The following is a 25,403-nucleotide window of genomic DNA, read 5'->3' as shown; positions in this document are numbered from 1 at the left end:
GAATGGGACCTGTTGTTTCAAGCATTCTCTGCAAAGGCTCAGGATGGTGTCAAAACCAGAAATGAACCATTCCTTGCCCATTCCATAGGAAAAAGCTGATAGATGCAGAATGATGAGTAATAGAAATGTATCTGCAAGGGCTTGTTTTGCTGGAAAATATAGTTTCCAGTTGCACAAACACAGTTTTCATGAATATTTTCCATTTAGCAAAAAAACTTTTACACTTCTTAAGGCAGAGTGGAGACTCCAGATTTCAATGGGCAGATCATCTACTTGTGATCAAACCCTTTCCGAAACCAGAGTGGACACAAATTCTGTTGTCTGTGTCCAAACGGGACCATGAAAATTTCCTCGGCAACATTCCATCTTCAGAGGCAATGAAGTAGTGAACTTTGAAGAAGGCTTGGTTGTAATCTCACAAGTGGAATTATAAAATGAGTAACACTTCCTTTCTTTTCTCATTAAAATTATATTTCCAGTTTTCTTTTTCCCCTTTACAATTGCAGTTTAGCATGACTCTAGGGGGAAATTCAATTTTATGTTACATTTTGTGTTTTTACTGCTAAAATAGAAGTGCCTTGTAGAGGATTTTACCTCTTATTTTGGATTTTAGTTATTATGTCTACTAATATTCCATTCCTTATCTGACCTCATATTCATGTTTGAAAGAACTATAGGTAGAAGTTTTCAACAATGACTGCCCCAGTTTGAAGGCAGTGCCATGCTTACCTTTGAGGTTGAGCTCACATGCCACTGCTTCTGCCTTGGCAAGGACCAGGTCCACCACAGCCACTTTAGCACCAGCTTCCCCCAGCGCGTGAGCAAAAGCCCTCCCGATTCCCTGCCCGCTGCCGGTGACATAGGCCACCTTGTCATCCAAACGCAGCCGGTCAAGGATGCGGCGCCTGTTATAACCCCAGAAAACGTCATCCCTCATCACTTCTTTCTAAAAGGAAGACAGATACACATGGCACAATCAGAGGCAAAGCTCAGCAGAAGAACTGCTGTGATGGGCTCTGCCTGTGAGGATGAGGTGAGAATGTGCACAGGGATCCATGTCTTCTTGACCCATTATTTAATGCAAATATATGATTAATTAAAGACAAAAAGAATCCTTATCCCTACTGATATTAGTTTCAACAGGAGCACTAAGGTGCAAGGTAATGGAGCAGAAGGGCTGTGGCTTGGGCTGACCACTCCATATGCATGAGGGTAGGGCTAGCCCTTCCTGGCCCAGCTTCCCATGGGAGATCACAGGATCATGGAATCATAGAATGGCTTGGGTTGGAAGAGACCTCAAGGATCATCAGGTTCCAACGCCCCTGCCACAGGCAGTGCCACCAACCTCCAGATCTGGTACTAGATCAGGCTGCCCAGGGCCCCATCCAGCCTGGTCTTGATCACTTCCAGAGGTGGGGCATCCACAGCCTCTCTGGGCAGCCTGTTCCAGCACCTCACCACACTCTCTGTGAAGAACAATGAGATGAGCAGGTCTGACCTCACAGAAGAGGACTGATTAAGTCTTCCAGCTATTTCATTCCCAGGGCCGAATCTTGCCCTCCAATTCAGCTGCCTCCAGGAAGGAGGAGGCTGAGAACATGTTTCCAAAGGCAGGATTTGGCTCAAGTGCAGTGCAGTCAAAATATCTTCACAAGGCTGGTGCGCAAATAAAGATATCAGCCAATAACTTAAACCAAGCTGTCATCTGATCAGCTGCCATACATCATTTTCCCCTGGCTGGAATCACAATGGAAAATACAAGATGTTTAAAATATTGGTTTTGAAATGCCAGGAATTACTAGTGGAAGTAGCTTTGGGAGCAGTCAGAAACTGCAAAATAATCAAGACATTTAGGTCTGGATTTACAGAATTGGGCAATTACAATTCCAGATGGGAATTTCATTATAGCTGGATGATACCCATTACATAAAATGGAGTTTCTACCAAAAAAAAGGAAAAGAAAAGATAAAATCACCATCTTTTCCATAGGACAGTCTAAATCTGCATGGCACTAACAGTACAACAGAGTATAAGTCTGGGCCCTCACCAGCCAATCCCTGGAAATGCTCTTATCACTGCTCTCAGCAAAGTCAAAACTTTCCCAGAAATGTTCACAAAAGAGAAAATACACACCTTTGATTCAATCACTGCATCTGGCGGTACAGGGCTCCTTCGAATGATGCTCAACCCACTTTGCACAGGTAAAATTATCTGCAGACGTAATGCATAAACAGTTAAGGGGAGTCCTTCCTTCATTAGGCCAGAGTAGATTTTCTCCTGCACTTATACTTTAGCGAAAATTCCTTCCAACCCAAATATGTCAGGCATCTATATTTGCTCACATTCTTCTCCCAAACACCCAGCTTCCACAAATGCCAGGAAAAAAAAAAAAAAGCAATTTTGCCTCTCCATTTCCTAAATCAGTGTCAGCTGCTGAGATTTCTGGGTTTCCACTGCCTGGCTAATGCCGTTATGAATATATTCCAGAATCATTCTCAGAACTTAGCACACCACAATAGCAACACTTCAGTGTTCATCCCTATTCACTGAAACATCTTTCCTGCACCCATAGGTGAATATCAATGCGTTTTGTCAACTGCCTCTGACACCCTTATCACACTTTAGTGAAAGATGCACTCAGTGCTGGAGGTTCAGCACTGGGATCAAACCATTAAAAAATTAAACACAGAAACAACGTGCTGTTTACATTCATTAAATGGCTAACAGTAATATTCAGGGCATGGAAAGCCACTGTAAGCCTTTCCCTCTTCTACAAAGAAAAGTCGTTGCTCTTGGTATTTGATGGTTGAGTTGATGATAGAATAAATGGGGTATCATAGGAGGCACCCCTAGAGGCTGTCTGCCCTGCAGATAGATGAGGACCTTGAGCCTATGAGGCACAAAGCCCAAATCCTGCATCATGGCGACAGCGAGGGGAGGCTCCTAGAAGGGTGGGTACATGAGAGCAAGCCTTGTAAGCTGGTGTTACTGTGCTGGGTCACATCAGTGACAAGTGCATTTAAAGCCTTGCTGACTCCTATTGTGCTTACAATGCCCTCCAGGCTCCTGAGGCTTTAAGCAGAGTGGTGGTTCCTTGGTTATACTGTAGAGCTGATTGTTCACTTCTAAGTGCTCAAATTTAACTTGCCTTTAACACTGGCGATGATGTAGCCAGACTTTTGCTGAATACAGAAGCTCAGGAAAGGTGAATTATAATAAAACTTGGGTTCATTTTAGGTCCCTTGAATAATGGCACCAACAAAAGAAAGATTTTGATGAGTACTTTGCAAAATCCATAGATACAGTATCACAGGCAGCTTAACCAATTGCATCGCACCAACCTGCTCAACACGAGGATCTGAATTAATCATGGTATTCAATTTTCTGACAGCAAGTACTTTTTCCTCAGATACGTTCTCCAGGTAGACTTGTCCTTTCATGAGTGTATTCTCTACACAGATCACTCCATCCATTCTCAGCAAGTGGTTATCCATGACAAAGCTGTAGTAGTTAACAGCATTCCTTTGATCAGCATCAATAAAGACTATATCAAAGTGCTCATCCTCAGCATGTAATGCCTGGAAAAAAATGAGGATGGAGAAAACACTAATTATTTACCTGCTGTTTGAATAGCCAGTTTCAACTTACCATTTAAATGTTTTTTATATAAAAACCTCAAATCTGAAGAACTCTGTTCTTTGGGGGTGTTTTTGGCTCAAATTACTTCTGGAAATCTTGGGAGTTTTCCATGCTTCACAAAAAATCCTTCAGCAGCCCCGGTGCCCAGATCTCTGAACCTCTCAAAGACAATCAGGATATAACAGATGACTGCTCATCCCAGATTGTGGTGTTGAGAATCACAGCAGAAACACCTGCATGTTGAGTCAAAGGGGATTGAGCCATCAGGATAAGGGAGAAGACTCACATCAAACCCTGTGGCAGCTGAGCTGCTGCAATAAGCTCTCTCTTCTCAAAAGAGGAACTATCAACAAACCAAAGAGTGGCAATTGTAACAGTCTTTGGGAAGAAGAGGCGTAAGGCTGATCCTGGGAATTGCAAACTAGCAAGTCCCACTTCAATAACAGGCAAATGGTTGAAATCCCAATTAATAATAGAATTATAAAGCACATAAAAGATCAGGTCATGATAGAGATAAAGCAGCACAGCTCCTGTGAAGGAAATGATGTTTCTTTAATCTAAAAAAAATGCTTTGGGTGGCTCAGCAATAGAGGATAAAAGAGAACTGGCTTCTATCATCTAATTGGATTTTCAGAAATGTGGCACACCTTCCCTCCAAGCAGGCTGCTGATGATAATGTATAAAAGTGTTGATGGATGACCAGATGGGAGCCTTTACAGCCTTCTCCTGTGGCAGTTAATGCACTCGCTGCCCAAGAGGCTGCTATGGAATATTTCAGATTCCATCTGGGACTATTTAACTGCATCTGTGTGCGTTGCAATGAAACAACGGCTCATCCACCTATCTCAGGCAAGCATAAATGCTTTCAAGTCTTGGCATTTCAAGTGAAAAGAGAAACAATTATGTTTTCCAGAACTCAGTGTTTCTACCACAACTTTTAACAGCAGTTCTTGCGTCCAGATTTCCCTTTTGTGTTTGGAGACATTGTGTGCAATGAGTGATGAGTGATCCTCCGAGATGTACAAGAGAAAGCATCAAGAACAAATGGCAATGGAATGTTTGAAAAACTAATTTGTTTTCAGGAGTGAGGTTGATGGTTCCCAAACAGAAATTTCAGGAACCTTTCCAAAGCAGAGAGAACACCGTTCTGATGAGAAAATAGCAGTAAGTGGATCACTGAAGCTCTGAATTATTCTATTTTGCAAACTGGTGTCATTGTGAACTTGTTAGTGGTTAAGAAATTAAGTCTGTTTCCCTCTTGGGCCATACTAGTGGGAGGCAGCAGGGAATTCTTTGCTATGGGGAAGAACATCTTATATCAAGTCACAACTCAGCCAGTCTGCCCAATGTCACTGCTTCCGGAGGGGTCAGAGGATGGAAGCTGCGAGGAGGAGTCTGTCGGGAAGAAAGATTAGAGGTCTCATTCTCCAGAGAGAAGAGCCAAAGCCGAATTCAAGCAATTACCATGACTTATCACTACTTTCTGACTTGTAACCTTCCTGGGTGGAGGAGGTGGGGGGCAGGTATTCAGAAGCAGATGTGGCCATCTCTAAACATATGCTACTACTGCTCCATGCTATAGCTCCCTAATGAAAAAGAATCTCACTTTTATGCATTGGCTTCATTAGATCCATATGGAGCTGTGCAGCTCCTTGGATATCAGTTGAGCTTCTTGTTTCAGCCCTTTCTGTATCGCCTACCTGCTGACAGCTTATCCCCTTCTTATCTGCCTTCTGATGCAGACAAACCACCCTCCAATATCACAGCTCTCAGCCCAGGAGGGCCCCTGTGCTCGGTGTGCATCCAGCACAAGCCTGTGCTATCCTTGCGCTGCTGGAAGGTGTTTCTCTTCAGCCAGCTGGAGTCTTGAAGAGCCAGCCTCAAATTTCACTTGTCACCTTTCATTTCCTCCCAGTCAAGCCCTTTGCAGTCTCCTACCCTAATTACATTCTTTGTGTTTTGCAGAGCTTCACAAGACACTAATAATGTACTGTGACAACTTGGGGGTGGGTTTTAGATGCCTGAGTGTAGGCAAATAGGTCCATTTTATCTAGCCTAAGGTATACCACACGGCTTCCATGTGCAGCTCTGTGTATCCTGTTTCATATACCCTAAGCGTGCACAGAAAAGTCAGATGTCTAAGGGCAGCTGAAGCAGAACTAGACTCCTACACAGGAATGCCTGAATCATTCCCTTGGAGCACACACTGAGACCTCCCAACAGGTCCAAGTGCAGAACTTCAAGCTAGAAGCAGCAGTGCAGTGATGAAGAGAGCAGGAGAGCTCACTGCTATCCCTCTCAAAATGGGACTGACCACCCTTTTCTTCTCTGTGGGACTGAGCAGACAATGCCTGCTCCTGCCCAGGACCTCACAGCACATCAGAGGTCCCTTTGTCCTTTGTTAGGAGAGAGGCAGAGCCCAAACATCTCCAACTGTGAGGAAAGCTGAGATCCAGAAGGAAATAATCTGCCTGCAAAATATCCTGCTGAAACTAATTTCCTGAATGTTTACAGTGCAATCCCTGCTCCTTGCTACAGAGGCATCATAGATGGTAACAGATGGCAACAAGAAGTGTCTTAATTCAGAGCAAACTTGGCTAAAATTAATGCTTTTGCTTACAGTGAGTCATTAACTTCCTTTTGGATTAAAAGAGAAAAAAAGACTTGTAGCACTGCACTGAGGAGATACACCAAAAGCCAGCACAAGAAGGGCACAGCAATACTGTTGACAGATACAGCAAAAGATCGGGGAGAGGACATCCTGAATAAAAACATGAATGAATCTTCTGCCAGAGCTGAAAGAAAACCTGATTGCAGCTCAGATCAGAGACAACACGCTCTCATAAGGCACATACAAACTCAATCAGACACAAACGACTGTCCAGTTCCTTTGAAATGGATCATACAGTCAGCATATTTGTAATAAAGATGTACTCAAAACTTATTACCTTCCCTACGCTGTGTTCTTGACCTAAATGCAATAGCAATCCATCCTTAGAGTACACAGAATACATGAAAAAGTACAGCGTCCCTTTAAAACACCATTAGAATATTTTACTGTATGTGGACATACACTCTTGTTACTCCTAAACGCTATTCTATTGAGTACAGTTTATATTCACCGGCAAAGCTAAATCTCTGGGGAAGCTAGAGAGGGAATGCAATTTCTAGTAATAACAGCTCACAACAGTGAATACTATCCACTTATCCCCACAATTTCCAGCTATTTTGGACTCCTTTCTGAATTAACCTTTCATATCAAAAGGAGCAATTCTGCACACTAGAGACTCCGACACAATTTCATGCATAATTTATTCACTCAGTTCAACATTAAACGCAGAGTCCTTGACTTTGTCAAGGTGGATTCTGTTGGCAGACTTCACAAGCAGCAAAACAGGAGAAATGAGATCTGCAGCTCAACCTCTTCACCTATTCTGTCTGGTAAAAGGAGGGAAGAAAGGAAAAAAGAAACCCCCGGCATGCTTACACAATGCCTTGCAATCAGCAGAATCTGCTGCAAACACAGCGCTATTTTCTGTGTTGTGCTTTCAGTTTTAAAGTGGAAGGATCAAAATCATGGATGGGAATAATTTGCTGGTAGTTTGCATTCCCCGCAGACTTAATCCTGCATTCAATGTTCCACCAAATGTCTACTGGGAATTAAAGGGAGCTCTCTGGGCGGGATCAGGCCCCTTGCTAACAGCTGACGCGGAGCAAGGCATGTTGCTCAGGCAAGGCACAACAGACTTCAGATTTAAAGAGCTTGTTGGGAAAAGATTTTAACCACTCTGAGTGAGCACATGCTAGTCCCCACTACTTGCGGCTGGGATCAGATCTCTTGAATCCCTCCATGCTTTTTGGCAGCGTTTCCCATTTCTCCAGACCAGTCTCTCCGACTTCAGCTGGTCTTCTCTAGGGGGGAAAAAGCAGAGCACCTCTCCCAGCCTGAGCTTCTTCCATGCGTTCCCACAACGCTGGCCCTGCTCCAGCCAGACCCCAATGACCCCAGCACATCAAGGCCCCAGAGAGGCCACCAAATGTGTCCCTTCATCATTTGCAGTCATTTTGACCAGAGCCCTAGAGGCCGAGTCAATCACATAGTATCTGTCAGATCAAGCAACACAAGCTCAGAGGCCAGTGCGGAAATCCTGCCAGACATCCCAGTGCAGAGATCTCACCAGCCAAATGTGAGCATCTCCAAGAGATGCTGGAAGCCCTGAGAACCTGCAGAACTGGGGTCAGGATGTGCCTGTGCTTTGCAATTGGAGGCTATAAAATCAATTGCAACATTGTGTGTTAAGGATTTAATTTTCATGTCTTTGCTCCCTTCTTTAATCTCTACACAGCATGTACTCTGCCTGCCTCCAGATATTTCAATTCAGTCACAGTAAGTCAGTTGCACAGAATGGGCACTAGAGAGCAACAGCAATTCAATTAATTTCACACTCACTGCGGGGAGCTGGGATTTTAAATGCTGCACATTGCAGGTGATCTGTAACATTTCGTTTATTCATATACTTGGCAAAGCTCTTTGTTTCTTTCTTATCAGACTTGGAGGTCATGAAAGCCAGAGGTTAGGGAGCTCCTGGCCCTCTCATTTTCGAAAAAAAAAAATGATACTTGTTAATGGAAATAAAGTTAAAATCAGGCCCACGATGACATGTCCAGATTGAAGATGGATATATATCAAATTGGTTTGTAATAATGATAGAAAGGCCATGTATTTAATGAACCTGGTGTTGGCTTCTCCTGTTGGTGCTCTGGACCTGCAGCAATGTCGTGGAGATCCATAAAATGGAGTTAAATGTGAAACCCCTCCAGTTTGCTGGGACTCACAAGACTCTCTTGTTCTTGGGACAAAATCACTACTCAGAACGAAACACATTTATCTAATGTGTCCGCACATCTGAAGCTTATCACATTGCTCTGGAAGTGAAAAACCCAGGTCTAACTCCCCATGGTGTTATCACTGGGGGAAAACAATGACGGGCTGCGGGTGAATTACAGACATCTGCAGGACTTCCCCATTATTGCGAACACTGGAGCAGCTCCAGCAGGGTGCAGTTATGTTTGGAATTAGAGACCCCAATCCAAAGACCACCCAAGTCAAGTAAAACTCTGCCACTGAAGTCTACATACTTAAATTTAAAGGATTCCTCTGATCAAAAATCTGCAGCATTTTAGTTAAGGAGGAAAACAAACTCTTTCGTGTGACAGAGCCCCACCGTGCATTACCATGAATAAGAAATAACTCCTGTGCAAGGTTGCGTTCACATATTAGCGAGTGAATTAGGGTCACCACTCAGAATCTTGTGGGCAGGAAATAGGACAGGCTGACCCTGCCCAAACCTCCTTAATCTGCTCTGAACAAGGGCTCCCAAATTCCCCTTCCAGCTGACTTTACCTCCAATGTGTCCGCTATCGGTCCCACTCGCATGCTTATCTTTTTGCCATCTGAAGAATAATCAAATGCTTCTTGGCTGTTCACTCCAAGATACGGCACTTCTGCACATGCGAAGATTTTGCCATCATCTGGCAATTCTTCTGCGATAGCAAGGATACTGTAACCTTTAAGCTTGCCAATTAATAAAATCTTCCTGGCTCTGATCAGATGAATAAACATCCTAAAAACGTGGCCTGTGGAAAGACGAGAATGAAAATATAAAACTATAAGAGAGTTCTTTGTTCACAATGAAAATTAGATGTACCCTTTAAGAGATCATTAAAATAAAATCACATCTTAAAACGCTTTTAGATAAGGGTTTAACAACAGAATCGTTCAAAATTTTATCTAAAATGCAGCAAAAAGACAACAGAATAGGGGGACTAGTTTGAAATGTAGAACCTTTATCATCAATGCTGCTATTGTTCAAGTGCTTGTTAAATAGTGCTTGAAATATTGCATATTTTAACATTCCCCCCATATGAAAATGGCTTTAAGATGTCTCCATATTCTTTCTGGAACCCGGTTAAAAAAAATCACTACATTACCTTGCATTTGCTCTTAGAGTCATTATCCCTAGACAGCACCATCATTTAAGAAATTTATCATCAGTGGTGTCCTTCGAACAATGTATTAGTGTAATACATTATAAGAGTACTTCACTGCGATGATGTATTACTCAAAAGATGGGAACATCTGGGAGGAATGAATCTAGGAATAGATTTAGTGTAATAAGCTTTATATGGGAATCTAAGCCTGAGTATTGCTACTTGAAAAGGTGAAGTGCTTGGCCACAGACCACCTTCACCACTAAAGCACATAACACCCTATCAGGCGCCGCCGAAACGAAACCAATGCTTTCCCCCTTCCTGCAGTGAGGATGACCATCTCCTTGCTGCTCTGAAAGGGATGGGGACAGTATCATGAAGTAGAGAGGACAAAGAGCACCCATGAGCGTGTGCATGGCATATATGAATGAGCACAAAGGCATGAGGTGGGGGAAGGACAAAATTCATACAAAAGGGAGACTGGCACCAGCAGGAAGAGCCTCTCTTTCTTTTTAAGAAATTTTCCAAATTTTCCGAGCGTTTCCATGGCATTCATCCTATCCCCGCTCAAAACAGGCTAGAATATGAGGAAGTTTGTTTACACCAATCGAGTGCCATTTTATGATTTCTGTTGATTAACTTGCCATTCAAACAGCCAGAAGTGTCCTCTCGGAGTGGCTTAACTCTGGCTTTGGCTCCTCCAGCATCCCCTGAGCCATGGGCAGGTGACACTTTCCTGGAAAAAGAAGGACATTTCAATGTTATGTTGGCAACCAAAATCCAAATGTCACACAGAGAATAAATGCAAAAAAGAGGAAACTCCTGGAAGAAAAAGTACCTCTGCATAAGAGCACAGAGGCATCACAAATATCACTGAATTACAATCCTGGGGGACCCTGTCTTTGCAATAAGCAAAAGCAGCCTGCCCACGGCTCCTGACCTTTCTGTGTTGGGTTGGGAACAGGGGGCTGTGAGTCCAAGGAAGAACATGTTCCAAGAAGAGCATTGGGTTCAAACCCAAATCTTTCCCATTGGTACCAAGCAAATGCCTATTGTCTGTATATGTTCAGAGTAAACTGCTCCAGTTTCCAAGGCCAGTTTTTGTTTGGTGTTGTGTTCATTTTCCAGTTGAAAAAAAGATTTAATTGCAGAATGGGGCAAGAGATGTAGAATCTTAAGTTTTCTGCAAGAGAGAAGAAAAACCTTTTCCTCCCAAACTGGTGAGAGAGCAGGGCACCTCCAGACACTATTTCACAGAACTCAAGTCTGAGAGAAGTCTGGATGAAGTGAGATACTGCCTATTGCAGAGGGAAATAAACAGATGACTGGAAGAACTCCATAGCCTGAAGACAGATTAGATTACACTGTATCTGAAGAAAGCAACCACCAGAAATGGCTGGTGATACTTCTGCAGGCCAGAATTTAGAGTCATTTCAGCTTTTTTATCCCTCCCTCTTCTCCTCCCACCACTCACCAGTAAAATGAGAAAGAATTCATAACCCGTGTCAGCCACACTCAGATAATCCAAGTCTTAAAGAGTAGAACATTTCATATAACCTCTTTTCTGCCCCTCACAAATGCTTTAACAACTTTAATAAGATAATGTATAGCTATTATCATACAGCAAGCGTAAGTCAAACAACTATCAGCTATTATTTCAGCAACAGAATGAACGCTCAGTGTTCCCATAATCCACAGCCTGGAACAGTTTACACATTGTCAATTTGAGACAGAACTGGCTTTTTCCACATATCAAAATGTACACTGATAAATGGGAATTGTTTAGCGGGCCCCACATGGCTGGGTAATATACTGGGAAAAAAAAGAAGAAAAAAAAGAATAATGAGTGTTTCAGTTGGACTTCTGAATTAATGATACCTTAAATTAGTTTAATTAATTAGTTTAGTTAGCAGAGTTATTTAGTTAGCAGATTAATTAGTGTTTGTTGAGCACTGGAGATAAAAGCTGCATATGAAGACTGTTATTATAGGGTAGATCAGAGGTCCTGATGCAGTTTTTCTTCATTTTTTAATTTATCCCAGCATCAGTTCACTCCAGGGTTTCCTTGGGATTTTCAGCAAGCCCTTTCTGGAGGTTGGCTTGCTTATTTTTCCAAGAATATGGTGCAGTACAGACATTCCCATAGTTAGCAGCAATCTGGTAAAATACCTCACAAAATGTAGAGCTAGACTTTTTGTTCTCACCTCCTCTCCTCAAGGCCATGGGTGTACTCAGACACACATGTCCATGCCAGTACCACGATATATTCAGACACAGCCAACCCTCGTTCTTCTTCTTCCCTCTGCTCTCCACATTTTTGGCACATTTTAAACAGAGAATCTTAAAACTTCAAACAATCAGAGAAGAAAAGCACAAGGCTATAAAAGGGGATCCATACCTCTTCGAAGTTGCCATTGCATCCAGGTAAGGGTCCAGTCCAAGGGCAACAACAAGAGCTTTCTGTAAGTAATTCTTGAGCTGTTCAGGTACACGAGAGTCTTTGAGGGCTATTTCTTGGGCTTTAAGAAGGTTCTCTGCAATGCTTCCCATTGGGGTTTCTGAAATGGAAAACAAAAGAAAGAACAATGACAACTGTTCAAATCGGCAGACATTTAGACCAAAAGTCATATAAAATACAGTTTTTTGAATGAATATGGAAACAGTCTTGGAAAGTTTTTCAAACTGAAAAAAATACAGGCTTCTAATTCGCTTCTCATTGGCTCCTGGTGAGCTATGACACCACAGAGTGAGATATGCTTCTGAAAAATTCCCCCACTCCTCAAGTGTCAGAGCACGTGCGGGGTTATGAAAGCACCAGTGAGAGCAGGTCTGAGACACAAGGCAAGGCAGCTGTGAGCACACCCGGGGTGGAGAAGATTGCCCCTGGCAGGATTTTATTCTCTGTGGCAGAAAAGCTGCTGAAAAAGTGATGCAGGCCATAGCCACAGTCAAGGACACGTTTTCTCAGGAGGACTGGTCTGGACCAGCCCAGCAGCTGTGAAGTCATCCATGATGCGTACCTCTGACTTCTCTCTTCTCCATTTCTTTCTTATCTACTCAAAATGCCACCTTGGATGTACTCATCAAATATTGGGTCTCACTCATGTCCTAACTGCTGTCACCATCTTGATGACGATCTGGTGTTAGCTTCTGGCCAAGTGGTAGCAGAACAGAAGAATGACAGGTTTTTTAAATACCTTCTCTGTCTAAGGGTTTCAAGGGAGAAATCTGAGGTGGATACATGGAGCAACTCCATGTTCTCAACCAGTGACATGAGGATAGTCAGGTCTTCTCATTAAGGATGTGACCACACTGAGTGCCTCCTACTTCATGTCTTTAGAAATGGGGAAAGGTCTAAATCTTCCCAAAGGTCTGCTTCTCAGAGTAGAGTATCTCAGCTTTCTGTAGGTACTAAGATGACAACCATGCTGTCTTCTGAGACAACTTCACTCATTTTCATTATCCAAGTTACAAACAATAGGAAAGCAGACAAGGAACATAAATAACGCATGTTCAGTTTACATGGGAATTGCCATAATGGAGCAGACTTGGAGGTCATCTGTACAGCACCATGCTGTTGGCAGCAGCCCAGCCTTACACAGAAACAAGGCAGATTTTGGGTAGATAGAGCAGCCCCTGATTTACAGCTCATGTTGATATCTCACCATCAGGGGCAGCTCACTCCTCTTTCAGCATTTTTTAAATTAATGGTCAGTACAGAAGTAACCACTCCTTTCTCAGACCTTGCTAGTTCGTTGACTTCAGCAGGCCCCCCAGTCCAGCTATGTGCTGTGTGACAACGCAATGTCTGTCTGTAACATTTTCACCATCTCTGGGCTCCTGCCACGTGTCTGTAAGATGCTGGGTGTCAGGAGCTGCCTCCTCCATCATCTCCCTGCCAAGCACTCCGAGGCTTTCTGCTAATTTAGCGGAAAAAACACGTGTTTATAACCCATGTCATACTTCAGCAATCAACGTGTTTCATTCCTGGGTGAGTAACAGACAAGGATGCCCTGTCGCTCAGGGAGGGGGAAAAGATTTACCTCCAGCTGTTTTGTAACCTGTGTTATAACACCAGCTGCAAGCATCACGAAGCGCTCCCAGACAGCGGCAGCACGTGGTACATGCCAAAATCAACTCCACACCAAGGATTATACAATCTCATCAGGAAGTGCTGCATTTTTTATTTATTTTTTACAGTCCTGGTGATGCTTAGGGCCAACAGCAGAGGTCAGAATTGCCTTCATTTATGCAAGGGCCTGACAAGTTGGAGCCGAGTCTGGGGCTGCTGTGTGAAGGGCTCTGAGCAATAAGGTGAAGGAAAATTTATGCAACTGCTTTTTTCCTGTGTAACTCCAGGGAAAGTCCTTCAGTTTCAGTGCATAGTTTTGCAGTGCCCTAGGAAAGCAGCTGGACCATCATAAACACTAAATTCTATCTCCTGGTTGCTTCTCCATGGTTCTATCTATGCGCAGACATCCTTCCAACCTAACTGTGCACCAACTTTTTCATGAATATAGGGAAAACCAACAAAACTCTTCTACTCTGCAGGTGAAATCAAACCTTTCCAGCATGAGTTTAGATGGTGTTTACTTGGATGGGGGGAGCTCAGCCATGAGAGAGGAGGATGCTGTACTGTTTGCAGGGGGCTGCCCAGTAAAAGGCACAGAGTGGAAACAAACATGCCAAAAAAGAATCTGAATTTGATAAAAGCCAAGCAAAGATGCTGCATCCAGAGATGCGAGACTGAGTATTTCCCATCTGGAGCCATTCTTCTAGTCTCCACATTGATTGTGCAGCCCCAGCATTGACTCGGGAAGAGCTCTGCTCCCAGCCATGCAGAGCACTGGAGCTGCACCAAGCACCTCAGGTGCCTTTGGTAGGAGCTGCCTGACGCTGAACACCTGCAAATCTGATAAAACCTTGGACTTGGAAGCCTCATATGATCTTCTCAAGCAGTTCCAGCTGTCATATTTACCAGTGCACCTCAGGCATCAATAAGGCTTATCGCAACACTCACCAATTTCTCTTAGTGCATGACTACAGTAAGAGTGCTATAGTAGGGATTCTCAGGAGTCGCTGGCAGAGGATATGCAAAGCATACCTTTATTTTTGTACATAACAAAGAATGCGGTGTGGCAGTGGGAAGCCATACACGCTAACAGCCAGCTCCAAAGCCTGAGGCAGTCTAGGGGAGCCCTTTGACAGCTTCAATGGGCTTCAGATCTGGCTGTGAGAGAACAAAGTCTGTGTTCAGAGCAGCCCAAGTTCCCATGAGCAGTTGTTGGTTTTAGAAAATGGCCAAAACAGGCAGCAAATATCTCACTGCATGTGCCATGCTCAGCATACTCAGCTACCAGAGCAAGCACAAAGGCTAAGGCTGCAGAAAACACTGGTAAAAAACAAACATCCCAATCCATCCAAAATTACAGCCAGAGCTCCTCTTTGCACTGCAATGCCTACTCTCCCATTTGCCATTCTCCCATTTGCCCATTCCTTCCTCTCAGGACTACCCTTCTCCCCCCACTTCAGGTTCACACAGACCCTCCTCCTCAGTTCAGCCCCAGATGCTTGTCCCTCTACATGCCCTTCTCTATTCCTTTGTGCCAAGCCACAGAGCCTGGGAGACAGCCTGGGAGCCACATCCCATGGTGCCACCTCCTGGCACATCCCATTCTGCACTTTCTGGTGTTCTCTCCTGGCACACCTCCTCTCCTGGAGGAACCTACCCTGACCCCTGAGCCCTTCTTCTCGTTCAAGACACCAAAACCCTTTTGTTCGCCCAGACCAACTGTCGCCCTGGCCGACATGTGGCACTCATGCCAATATTGCCTATTAGGTGAAAATCTTTCCTTGCTCTCTGCTGGAGAAATCAGAGCGCCCGTGGACCATCTTAGTCACCAGTCTGCAAACTTTCAAGCAGCTAAAGCCTAAAGCATGCACGGAGGGCTGCAAGCCCTGAGCAGGGAGGTTACCTGCAGGATGCTGCATGTTGCTTCTTGTCCCTCAACGTGGCAGTCCTGAGGTTCCTGGTGAGTGGTCGAGCTGCTTGCTGCAATGCAGAACTGCCCCAAGTTGGGCTGCCCCCGGCAAGCAGTGAGATCCAACAGCGTCTGACACTGGAGAAGGGGAAAAAAAGGCAACTTTCAGTGCCTGTGCTTTACGTAACAGCAGTGTTCACATCCGGACCTGGGGAAGCTGCTGGTTCTCGAGGAGATAATCAGCAATTTCATAACCTTCTGGTTACATAGCACAGACATGTCCCAGCTAAGCCATCAGGTGTGGAGCTGCAGATGCCCCAGGACTTTGAACCCCAGCTTATTTACAAGTGGTCCATAGAGGAGGTTACTCCAGAAAGCACCCACTGCATCTCCTGCCTGGGAGAATCTGGACCCACATTCGAGTCCATGCTACGAGCAAAGCTGCTGCAGCTGGGGTGGTGACCTTTGGCCGTGACAAATAGATGGGCATTGGAAAATATGTTTGTCACCTTCTGAAATGAAATACAAGTCATTTGGATGCCCCCTAAATAGATTAAGAAAATATAAATGGAAAATAAATGAATGCTTAGGACAAAAGAGTAAAAGAAAAGCAAATAAAAGAAGTTCCAACACTCAGTAGATTGCTATTAATCAAAACAAATAAACAAGACATAGAGGGCAGATCTCCTTGCATGCCTAAGATTATTCCAGTTTATAATTTAGTAAACAACAAACTGCATTAAACCTGCAACCCCTGTAGAAAGAGATGCAAATTGTGTTTGGATTGGGAGTTAAAATTTCAGATGAGTATTTGATAAACAGGCTAAGAGCTTTAACACACCACCTGTTCCTCCCTCCACTAGCTTTGGAGGTGACTTTGAGCGTGGTGCTTCTCTTCTGATGGACTCTATTCTCCTCTTCTGTAAAATGGGGATAACAGCTTATCCCCCCTGGGAAGTGCTTTGCCATCTGCAGATGGAGCCAGCAGAGAGAGCTCCATGTTAGGTGTCACGCCCTCCCCGGAGCAGGAGTACAGGGCTTTAGGGGAGTTTGTTCTTGCAGCTCTTTCCCAAAATGAAATTTGACATAAATCTAGGTTCCTCAATGAGTTTGGCTGCAATTAAGCCTTCAAAGCAACGAGACCTAGCTCTTGCTCAGCAGGCTCTTGAAGAACAATAATTTTCAGCCTCTGCTTTTACACCTGTTTTCAGTTTTCCTGGTTTTTGTTTCTGCTTTCAGAGGATGGCTTTCAAACAAATAGCCGAGCAGAAGGCAAAGATGAGTCTGTACCTCCAGGTCCTGCTGGTGAAACCACGCCAGGGACCCATCCCCTGGAGCCCACCCCACAGCACTGCTGTGCCTTTGGGTTGGGGCAGTAGGCTCTCCCCCAAGAGCTTAGGAGGAGATCTGGCATCCTCTTAACACAGCTGGGTGAAATTGGCAGCCTAGGAGCCCAGCAGGTCAGGAGAAGGTTCTGTCACCCAGACCACACTGCTAATTTTTCCCTTTGTAGGGAATCTTCAGTGTGTCAGAGTCCCAGGGCAAATGAATCAAAACTTCGCTCATCCCCTGAGCAGCCTTCAGGGGTCAAATGGCCTCTGATTGCTTTTTGGAACCTACAGTTATATCTGAAATCAACAAAAAAACTCTTTTTATTGCTGAATGCAAAGCTGGGAATGTGAGCTCAAAGCAGCCAGCACTGAAACCCATCCCCATGCTCCTGCTCCCATCTCCCTCTCGTAAGAGCAGGTCAGAGCCCCGGAGTCTTATCACAAAAAAAGGAAGTTCCTCAGCAGCACTGAGGATCACAGAATTTGTTTTCATAACATCACATTAGCTGTAGGGCATCACGTTAGATATTAATCCATGCACTGCCATTGTACTTCTTAGGCATTATAAAACTAGCTGATTATACAACCCCATCCTGGTGCCTGCACGTGTCTTCAGATGCTCCTAACACTCCTAACTCACATCTCAGATTAGATAATCTTCATTTTGTAATTGCGCTCCGTGCCACCTCCCCTTCCAACATCTTGTCACCAGGAGACTTTAAAAAGCACCTCAAAGGCACCCAGCTACATGAGATCTCCTAGCTGAGGTTTGACTTTCCTAGAAACATGCCGGTGTCAGAAGAGGGTTTTGCGCCGATGGCTGTGGCCACAGTGCCCGAGGAGCCTCAGCAGACCGACTTCCAGCTGGTGCGAGTCAAGAGCACATGGTTCCGGGTCAAGAAAGGAGAAGCCCTTTCCAATCTCGAGGACAAGATAATCCTTTCCGAAGCAAAAATGTAAGTATAGGAGCTCACATTGCTCCCAGCACATTGGTGATAGGGCTGTTCGGCTCTGGCTGTGCAAAGTGTGCTGTATCCCTAGTGGGATGCATCTCAGCTGAGCTATCCTTCAGCAAGGGGATGTTCAGCTCCAATTCTCTGCTGTTTTCACACAGCTGAGGGGCTGTGATGGGTGTTGGTTGTACCATCCAAAGCCAGTTCCACCAATTAACATCCAAAATGGTCATGTCTCTTCAGGGTCACGTGCCAGAGATGAATGCATATGCAGCAAAATTACAAATTGAAGACATATGTTTGTGCATTAAAATGTGCATAATAATACTTTGAGTAATACTGTATTTTAAAAGGCCAGAAGAATTTTTGAAAGGTATAAATCTACTCTGCTTTTCTTTAATACTTAAAGTTAGGGCCAGATTCAGAGGCAGTTTGGTGTCAAAGAAAGCAGAGAAGTGCACCTGAGACCTGCAAGAGGAAACTCAGGCACGTGGAAAGAAATCAGGCATGTAGGGAAACCTGATTATCCAATGAGCCACCCATTCATTCAGAAAACAAACTGAAGTTTCACAGAAACTTTCAATTTTTATCCAGCTGCAGATGAAGAGTCACATAAAATATACTTCGCCGTTTCATTTTGTCCTTTCCTGCTATTATTATTTCCTTTCTTATTTCACAACAAACTGAAAAAGCCTCCTGTTCTTCTTCTACCCTTCCCAACAGCAGAAGTGACAGATAGACAAGCAGGGCTGTGCTCTTTGCTGCTTTAGATAGACATACCTGCTAACTTCAGAAGCTTTTATTTATCCCTAAAAACTTCAGTACATAAATCTTTCCCAACTCTCAAGTCACTTTCTTTCCCTGTCTGGGAGCACTTCCTATTTCTATCATATTTGCTTTGAGAAACAGTGATCCGGTCTTACCAATATATGGTAGAGATACTGCTTTCTATGTAGGCCTGTGTGCGGGTGCGTGAAGGTAGATAGGAATAAGTCAACTCTTACCACCAAAATCTACCAGGAGGAGGAGGTTTCATTGATAAAATCTTTGAAAAACATAAAAAATTACTTCTCCCTTCCCTTCTGGGAAGCTGAAATTATTGGTCTGCGGTTTTCTGCTGTTTTGTTGACAAACGAGAACTGGAAGGGAAATGAATTGTTTCTTCAGCCCTTCTGGTTCTGTTTTGTCACTGTCACATGGAATTTCATCCATCTGACCTTTCACTAAGACGTGATGGGGTTTATCCATCTTGCAGCCCCACACTTCTGCAGTGCACAAGCAGAGATGCCACGTGTTGGCTACCTCCTTAAACTAGTTCAGACATGCAGAGTACAAAAGAGGAATATAATGATTGCAAGCTATGTTTTCTCATCCTTACCAGAGGTGAATGTGTCTCTGAAGGTGGGATTTCCTGGACAATCGAAGCTCCCATCTATTTCTGCTACAAAGTGGTAGAAACACACAACATCCTGGATCCCTCTAACACTACTCTTCTCTGGGGTCACACCACTGACACCCAGCAACTCGAGCTAACCACTAGTGGCAAAAGGAGGCTGAGACGCTTTATCGTCATAGATGAAGTTGTGGATGAGCTTTATGGCTCCAAAGTCCGGCGTTACTTTGAAGAGAACAACGTGCAGTACAAAATCCTCGCTCTGCCTACCACCGAAGAAACAAAATCCATGGACCTGGTCTTGAACATCCTGCAAGAAGTCCAGAACTTCAGCATCGACAGAAGAACAGAGCCCATCATTGCCATCGGAGGAGGTGTTTGCCTGGACATTGTGGGGCTTGCTGCTTCTCTCTATAGAAGACGCACCCCATACATCCGCGTCCCAACCACCCTCCTCTCCTACGTTGATGCCAGCGTGGGAGCAAAGAACGGAGTGAATTTCCTCCAGTGCAAGAACAAGCTTGGGGGCTACACCCCCCCAGTAGCTAGTTTCCTGGATAGATCCTTCATTCAGAGCATTCCTCGGCGACACATCTCCAATGGCCTTGGGGAAATCTTAAAGGTATGAACTCCTGCAACTGCAGCTTTTAAACCTGAAATACGGCTAAGATATTTATCAGCATCTACAGTATTATTCAGGCAGCCTCATGGACTCTTAAGGTGGGCCACCAAGGCTGTAATAGTACTTGTAACTCTCTGTATATATGTATCTATATAGCATATATAGATATATCTATATAGGTATATATATCTATATAGTTACAACCACTAAATTTGCTAGAACGTCCCTTATATGCAGCGTAAACAAACTCCAAAACTCAAGGCCAGACATAGACACAAGGCACAATGAGGGAAGAAAGAAACTGATACATAGCACATTTAAATGAACTGCTTGCAGACAATTTGAGGCTCATTATACCAGGGATTATTAATCTGCAAGATCATTCGCACCTACCTCCAAGGGTATGTTGAGTGGGGTCAATCAATCTCCTGCGAGACAAATTCTACTTCTAAAATTACCTGGGAAGTGCACAGTAAATGGTTTTATGCCTGAAGAGCTTGGAAAACTTTTGATAAAGCAGAGTTCAAGCTGTTCAAGTGTATTAAAATAAGAGCTCATCAGCAGCATTTTTCAGTGTTTGCACGGTGGGAACTCCCCTGGATATCTGGAAGTTTTTGGCAGGCACTGGAAAACCCAGTTCCCAATGCAGGAGGGCTATAATGTCAGTCAGAAAGGGAGAAAAAAATCCTTTCTGAACCCTCGTATTCTGTACACTGCAGTACTTTCCCAACTTCTCTTCCCCAGAGAGTAGAATTTGTCCTTGTAGCAAGTGCCCAGGTATTCCTTTGGTAATATATAGCACAATTGTACTTCACTCCATTGAAATACTTTTGTCATCAGCACGTACAAGAATCACGTAGTTATTTATGATTATCTCTTCTGTTCTTTAATCTAGATGGCACTCATGAAGCACAAAGGGCTGTTTGACCTGCTCAAGAGCCATGGGAAATATCTGCTGGACACCAAGTTCCAGTCTTACAATGGCTGTGCCAACCGTGGGGATGCTGCACTGCAGACCACCAGGATTGCCATCGAAACCATGCTGGAGGAGCTGGCTCCCAACCTCTGGGAGGATGACCTGGACAGACTGGTGGATTTTGGTCACCTCATAAGCCCAGAACTGGAAATGGTGAGTGACAGGCTTCATGCCATAATACCTCATTTTAAAAAAAAAAAAAAAGTCAAACACAATAATTGAACAAACAACTGTGGAGCACCCAGTGCACCCAGCCTGGTGCTGTTAGCTCAGGGGATGCCTTTTGCTGCCCTGTTTCCCCCACAGCCCAGCTGTGTTTCCTATTCAGGAAGTTGCTATTGCTTTCTTGCCAGGCATTTACCAAGGCACAGAGGTGACCAGATTTCAGTGGAGCCATTAGAAACCACCAGCACTAACTGTAAGAGTGCAAAGGCATGGAGACCGCAGCCCATATTGCTGGGGGGAGATTGCCAATGAGAAATGAGTGGGGAGAACCAGACCTTATGCAAAATTCAGAGCTCTTCTCTCCATCCTATTGCGCACTTCATCAGTTATTTGAACGGGAGGAGAATTGGATCTTGGATCCCTGTGGGAGATTTAACATGGCATTAATCACATGTAAAAGAGACCGTCCTCTGCAAACCATAAATCATCACTAAGACACTAACCCCCAGCATACGCACGCTACAACAGCTCGGCGCTGAGTGTTAATGTTCATGAGTACCTTATACAAATAGCTACTTATTTCCTATTTGGCAACCCAACCCTTTTCTCCCACCCGCCCTTTGCTCCATTTCAGAGGGTTTTGCCATCGCTGATGCACGGAGAAGCTGTGACCATTGACATGGCGTTCATGACGTACGTGGCCCATGTGCAGGGGCTGATCACGGTGGACGAGAAGGAGCAGATCATCCAGTGCATGCGGGGCCTGGAGCTGCCGGTGTGGCACGGTGCCTGCAGCTGGGCCCTCATCCAGGCAGCGCTGAGGGAGCGCCTGCGGCACGGCGGGGGGCAGCCCCGCATGCCACTGCCCACCGGCCTCGGCATGGCAGGTACAAAGCACGGGGATGTGCCAAAGAGTGCAGTGGCGGTGTTCGTGGTGCTACCTTAGCATCTCAGCCATCCTGCTGGGAGGCAGAGCCCTCCTGCTCGAGTCCCCAGAATGGACCGAGACCCAGTGGATCGCATCTGAGTGGGGGCATCGTGGTGGCCTACTGCTCCCTCACAAGGGCAGGCGCTGATCTCTGCTCTCTGGTTGTGTGTTAGGGAAAGGTGGGCATGGAACAGGCTGCCTAGGGCAGTGGGCGCAGCCCCGAGCTGCCGGAGCTCAGGGAGCATGGGGACACCACTCCCAGCCATAGGGTTTGGGTGCGGAACCAGGAGTTGGGTGGTGACTGACCAGTTCACTTTGCAAACCAACAGTCTAAACACAGTGCCAGGATGGACAAACCATCAGTGTCACATGAGGAAAACGATCTTTCATGACACTTGAAGATAGTTGTTAAATTGTACTTGGCAAAAGAAATTTTGTGTGTCTAGAACTAATACTGGAAAGCAAAATACCTGTTCAGCATCTCAGGTGAGATATTCTTACCTATAAGACATTAAAAAACCTTAATGCAGAAGCAATGCATAGGACCAGGCTGCAATCTTTCATCCATACCCAGACTATTTCCACCAAGCTCAGCTTCTACACACTCACAAGAAACCAAGCTCTTAGAAACTGCTCAGAGGAGCTGCTCTTCTCCTACTGAATTATCATGTACGAGCAGGAGAAGCTTCCCTGGACACCCAGCTAACTCTGAGCCTTGTTTTACAGAGATATTCAATGACATCAGTGAGGAGACGCTGAAATGTGCCTACAAGCTGTGGGTGAAGGACTGCAGGACGTTGCTGGAAGAGGGAACAGCTGCCCTGTGAGTGCCACAAGGCTGGGCCCAGCATCCTGCCTGCTCCCAGAGCTGCTCGACATTGTGGGTGGGTGGGCAGGGCTGAAGTTAAAACAGAATGAATACAGCAGCACCTGCAGAATTATGAAAGTCTACGAGCTGCCTGGAGCAAGGACAGTGGCCTAGTTTGCCTATTGTGATCACTGTAGTTGGAAGGGAACTCACTAGAGTTGTGTTGTGCTCACAAAGCGATCACTCACAACTGAAACAATGCCCTACTGTAGTTCTTAGCAGCTTCGTGTCTCCTTCAGTGGGAAGTGGGAGTTGTTCCTCTCATTGGTTAATCCATGACCTTGCCCAGCACTGTCCCACTGCTGCCCATTGGGCCACTCAGTCAATAGGCGTAGCTGGCTGTTAGACCACAGAAAAGAAGCAGAGTATCTTGAAGTCATCAAAAAAGCTATACAAGAGTGGGGTACATCCCTCACTGTTTTTGGCATTCTGAATTCCTGAATTCTTTTCGTTTTCTTGGCACATTCAAAATTGCAAAAACCAGAAACAGCAATGGGCTTTCCCCATTGCAGGTGGGAAGGGTCAGCTGGGGCAGCCAAGAGAAGTCAGGGGACACCCAGCAAGTTTGTCACCTCCAAGCAGCCTCAGTTGCCATGTCTGTGGAAAACGTAAACGCAATGTCATCCTTCTCCCTGGAGGTTGAATCAAAGGAATCATAATCCACAAACAGCCTTTGAATTATTTACGGCATTATTTTTTGTTTGTTTGTTTCCTTCTGTCTTATCAGTTTGTGCTGACGCGCTGGATTCTGTTTTGCTGAAGTAATAAAAGCTACTAAAACTGGACAACTGTTTTAGAATAATGATTCCGCTGCTACACCCAGCACACACACGTGTATATGTGCACGTGCTCAAGAGACAGATAGATGAACATCCACTTTAGTTATTCGCTGTGAACACTTCGAGGCCCAAAGGCACTTAGCGCTCCAGCCCCAAGTAGCCACTCCACACAGCCCAACAGGAAGGAACCCAAAGAGCCACGACTCACATACCCACCAGGAGCCCAACATCTAAGAGCCATTTGACGCTCGTGACGGGGACATGGCTGTGGGTCACTGCCAGCTGTCCCCACATGTGGGTCCTCAGGAGTCAGCGTGTGTGTAACAACACATCACAGGAGCTGGAGCACGGTTAAGACTGAAAAAACCAATACCTGATTATTATTTTATCCTCCTCCTGCTGCAGGTGACAGAATACAATCAACCTCTGACATGCTTGGTTGCTTAGCAGCAGACAGTCACATTTTTAATTACATACTAAAATATGCTAAAAAACATAAAAAGGCTGTGTGACTAATACGCATATATCAAGAAAGGCATGTGACAGCAACTAAATTGCTTCAGCATCTGATAAAGAGTGCCTCTGCCAGGCTTGTCACTGCAAGATCAAGGGAAGAAGGCAGAAAGTGTTATTAATAAAGCAGGGACTTTTTAAAATATACCTCATTGTTTGGAATGCATGTGTGCGTCTAGTATGAATTCAATTTTTTTTCATTTATTCAGCTTTAAATTCCTGCTTTTCAAATTGAACTATTATCATCAAACCTAAAATCTCTGCTTATTTTCCCATTACCTTCCATGATGCATTGCTCCAAGAGGCAAAAAGCCGCGCAGGACCCAGCTGCACTCTGCTCGATGCAGGTTCTTCACTGAGCTGATTGCACAACATTGCATCAGTGGTGGGAGAGCAAGGGATCCTTTCCCACGTGCATCTTCTGAAGCCACTTCTGCCACATCTGTCTGCTCTGCAAACTGCTCCTTAGCTGCATTCAGAGCTCTGATACTTGTTAACGACTGACTGTCCAATGGTTATTACTGATGCCTATCAATAGCAGTGCTCAACATACCCTGTGTAGAACAGGGATAAGGCCAGGGGTCTGGAACAGATGCAGAAAGATTCTGGCTAAATGTATTTAAATTGTCTGAGCAAATATCTCCGAGCACAGCAGCAGCTGCAGGAGATGCTGTGGGTCTGCAGGCACTGAGACACAGCCAGCATCGTCACTGTGCTCAGAGCCCACCGAAGGAAGGCCGCTCTCGTTAAAACTGCACACCCACCGTTCCCCATTGCTTTAATTAATGTCCAGCACTCCATCCAAATAGGTCAGCGGGGACACCAGGCAGTCCCTTGGGAGGAAAGCATGACGCAGGGATGCAGCACTGCATTGTCCAGCCCTGCAGCTCAGCACCACGCTGCCCACTGCTGGGCTTCCCTGCAAGCCAGACTCTACCTGTGTTGGCAAGTTCATCCATTGTCATCCCCTGTACAGAATTTTTCAGGCTTGTCCAAAGGAAATAAAAGGCTCCTAATGAGCACTGCCACCATCTTTCACTGGAATAGACCGAGCAACTTGTTACAGCTATCACCCCAGCCACGTTTATTTGCTACTTCTCTCACGGTCCTGCAATCCAGCCACAATGCACAAAGATAGCAGAGCTGCTCCCACCACCAGCAAGAAATGTACTCCCAAAACGCAGTACAGACAGAGCTGACCTCATGAAAGCCAGAATACACCAAACTACTCAAACTTAACCCAGAATCACCATCCCAGATTGCT

The 25,403-nt window shown here is 44.9% G+C and overlaps 2 protein-coding genes across 2 annotated transcripts in view; one reads left to right on the top strand and one right to left on the bottom strand.

The window, feature by feature from the left end:
* The window catches only part of LOC110404901, a 30,387-nt gene extending 14,544 nt beyond the window's left edge, over window positions 1-15,843 (bottom strand). The window contains exons 1-7 of the mRNA XM_021409675.1: window positions 15,606-15,843; window positions 12,029-12,188; window positions 10,275-10,366; window positions 9,044-9,276; window positions 3,342-3,578; window positions 2,134-2,211; window positions 730-946 (exon numbers count right to left, since the gene is read on the bottom strand). Coding sequence (XP_021265350.1) covers window positions 730-946; window positions 2,134-2,211; window positions 3,342-3,578; window positions 9,044-9,276; window positions 10,275-10,366; window positions 12,029-12,188; window positions 15,606-15,621 — 1,033 coding nt within the window. The 5' untranslated portion in view covers window positions 15,622-15,843. The remainder of the gene's footprint in view (window positions 1-729; window positions 947-2,133; window positions 2,212-3,341; window positions 3,579-9,043; window positions 9,277-10,274; window positions 10,367-12,028; window positions 12,189-15,605) is intronic.
* On the top strand, window positions 17,729-22,806 carry LOC110404900 (2-epi-5-epi-valiolone synthase-like). Its single transcript, XM_021409674.1, has 5 exons — window positions 17,729-17,898; window positions 19,277-19,910; window positions 20,806-21,039; window positions 21,686-21,938; window positions 22,706-22,806. The coding sequence occupies exons 1-5, from the start codon at window positions 17,729-17,731 to the stop codon at window positions 22,804-22,806; spliced, it is 1,392 nt and encodes a 463-aa protein (XP_021265349.1).

Source organism: Numida meleagris, chromosome 11, assembly GCF_002078875.1.
Source record: "Numida meleagris isolate 19003 breed g44 Domestic line chromosome 11, NumMel1.0, whole genome shotgun sequence".
NCBI lineage: Eukaryota > Metazoa > Chordata > Aves > Galliformes > Numididae > Numida > Numida meleagris.
Note: the sequence above shows the minus strand (reverse complement) of the source record. Positions and strands in the feature narration are given on the sequence as shown.

Bases quoted from the DNA above. Each gene is read 5' to 3' on its own strand.
- LOC110404900 (XM_021409674.1), top strand. From the start codon at position 17,729: ATGCCGGTGTCAGAAGAGGGTTTTGCGCCGATGGCTGTGGCCACAGTG. The intron at 17,899-19,276 runs GTAAGTATAGGA...CATCCTTACCAG, and splicing joins ATCCTTTCCGAAGCAAAAAT to AGGTGAATGTGTCTCTGAAG. The intron at 19,911-20,805 runs GTATGAACTCCT...TCTTTAATCTAG, and splicing joins GCCTTGGGGAAATCTTAAAG to ATGGCACTCATGAAGCACAA.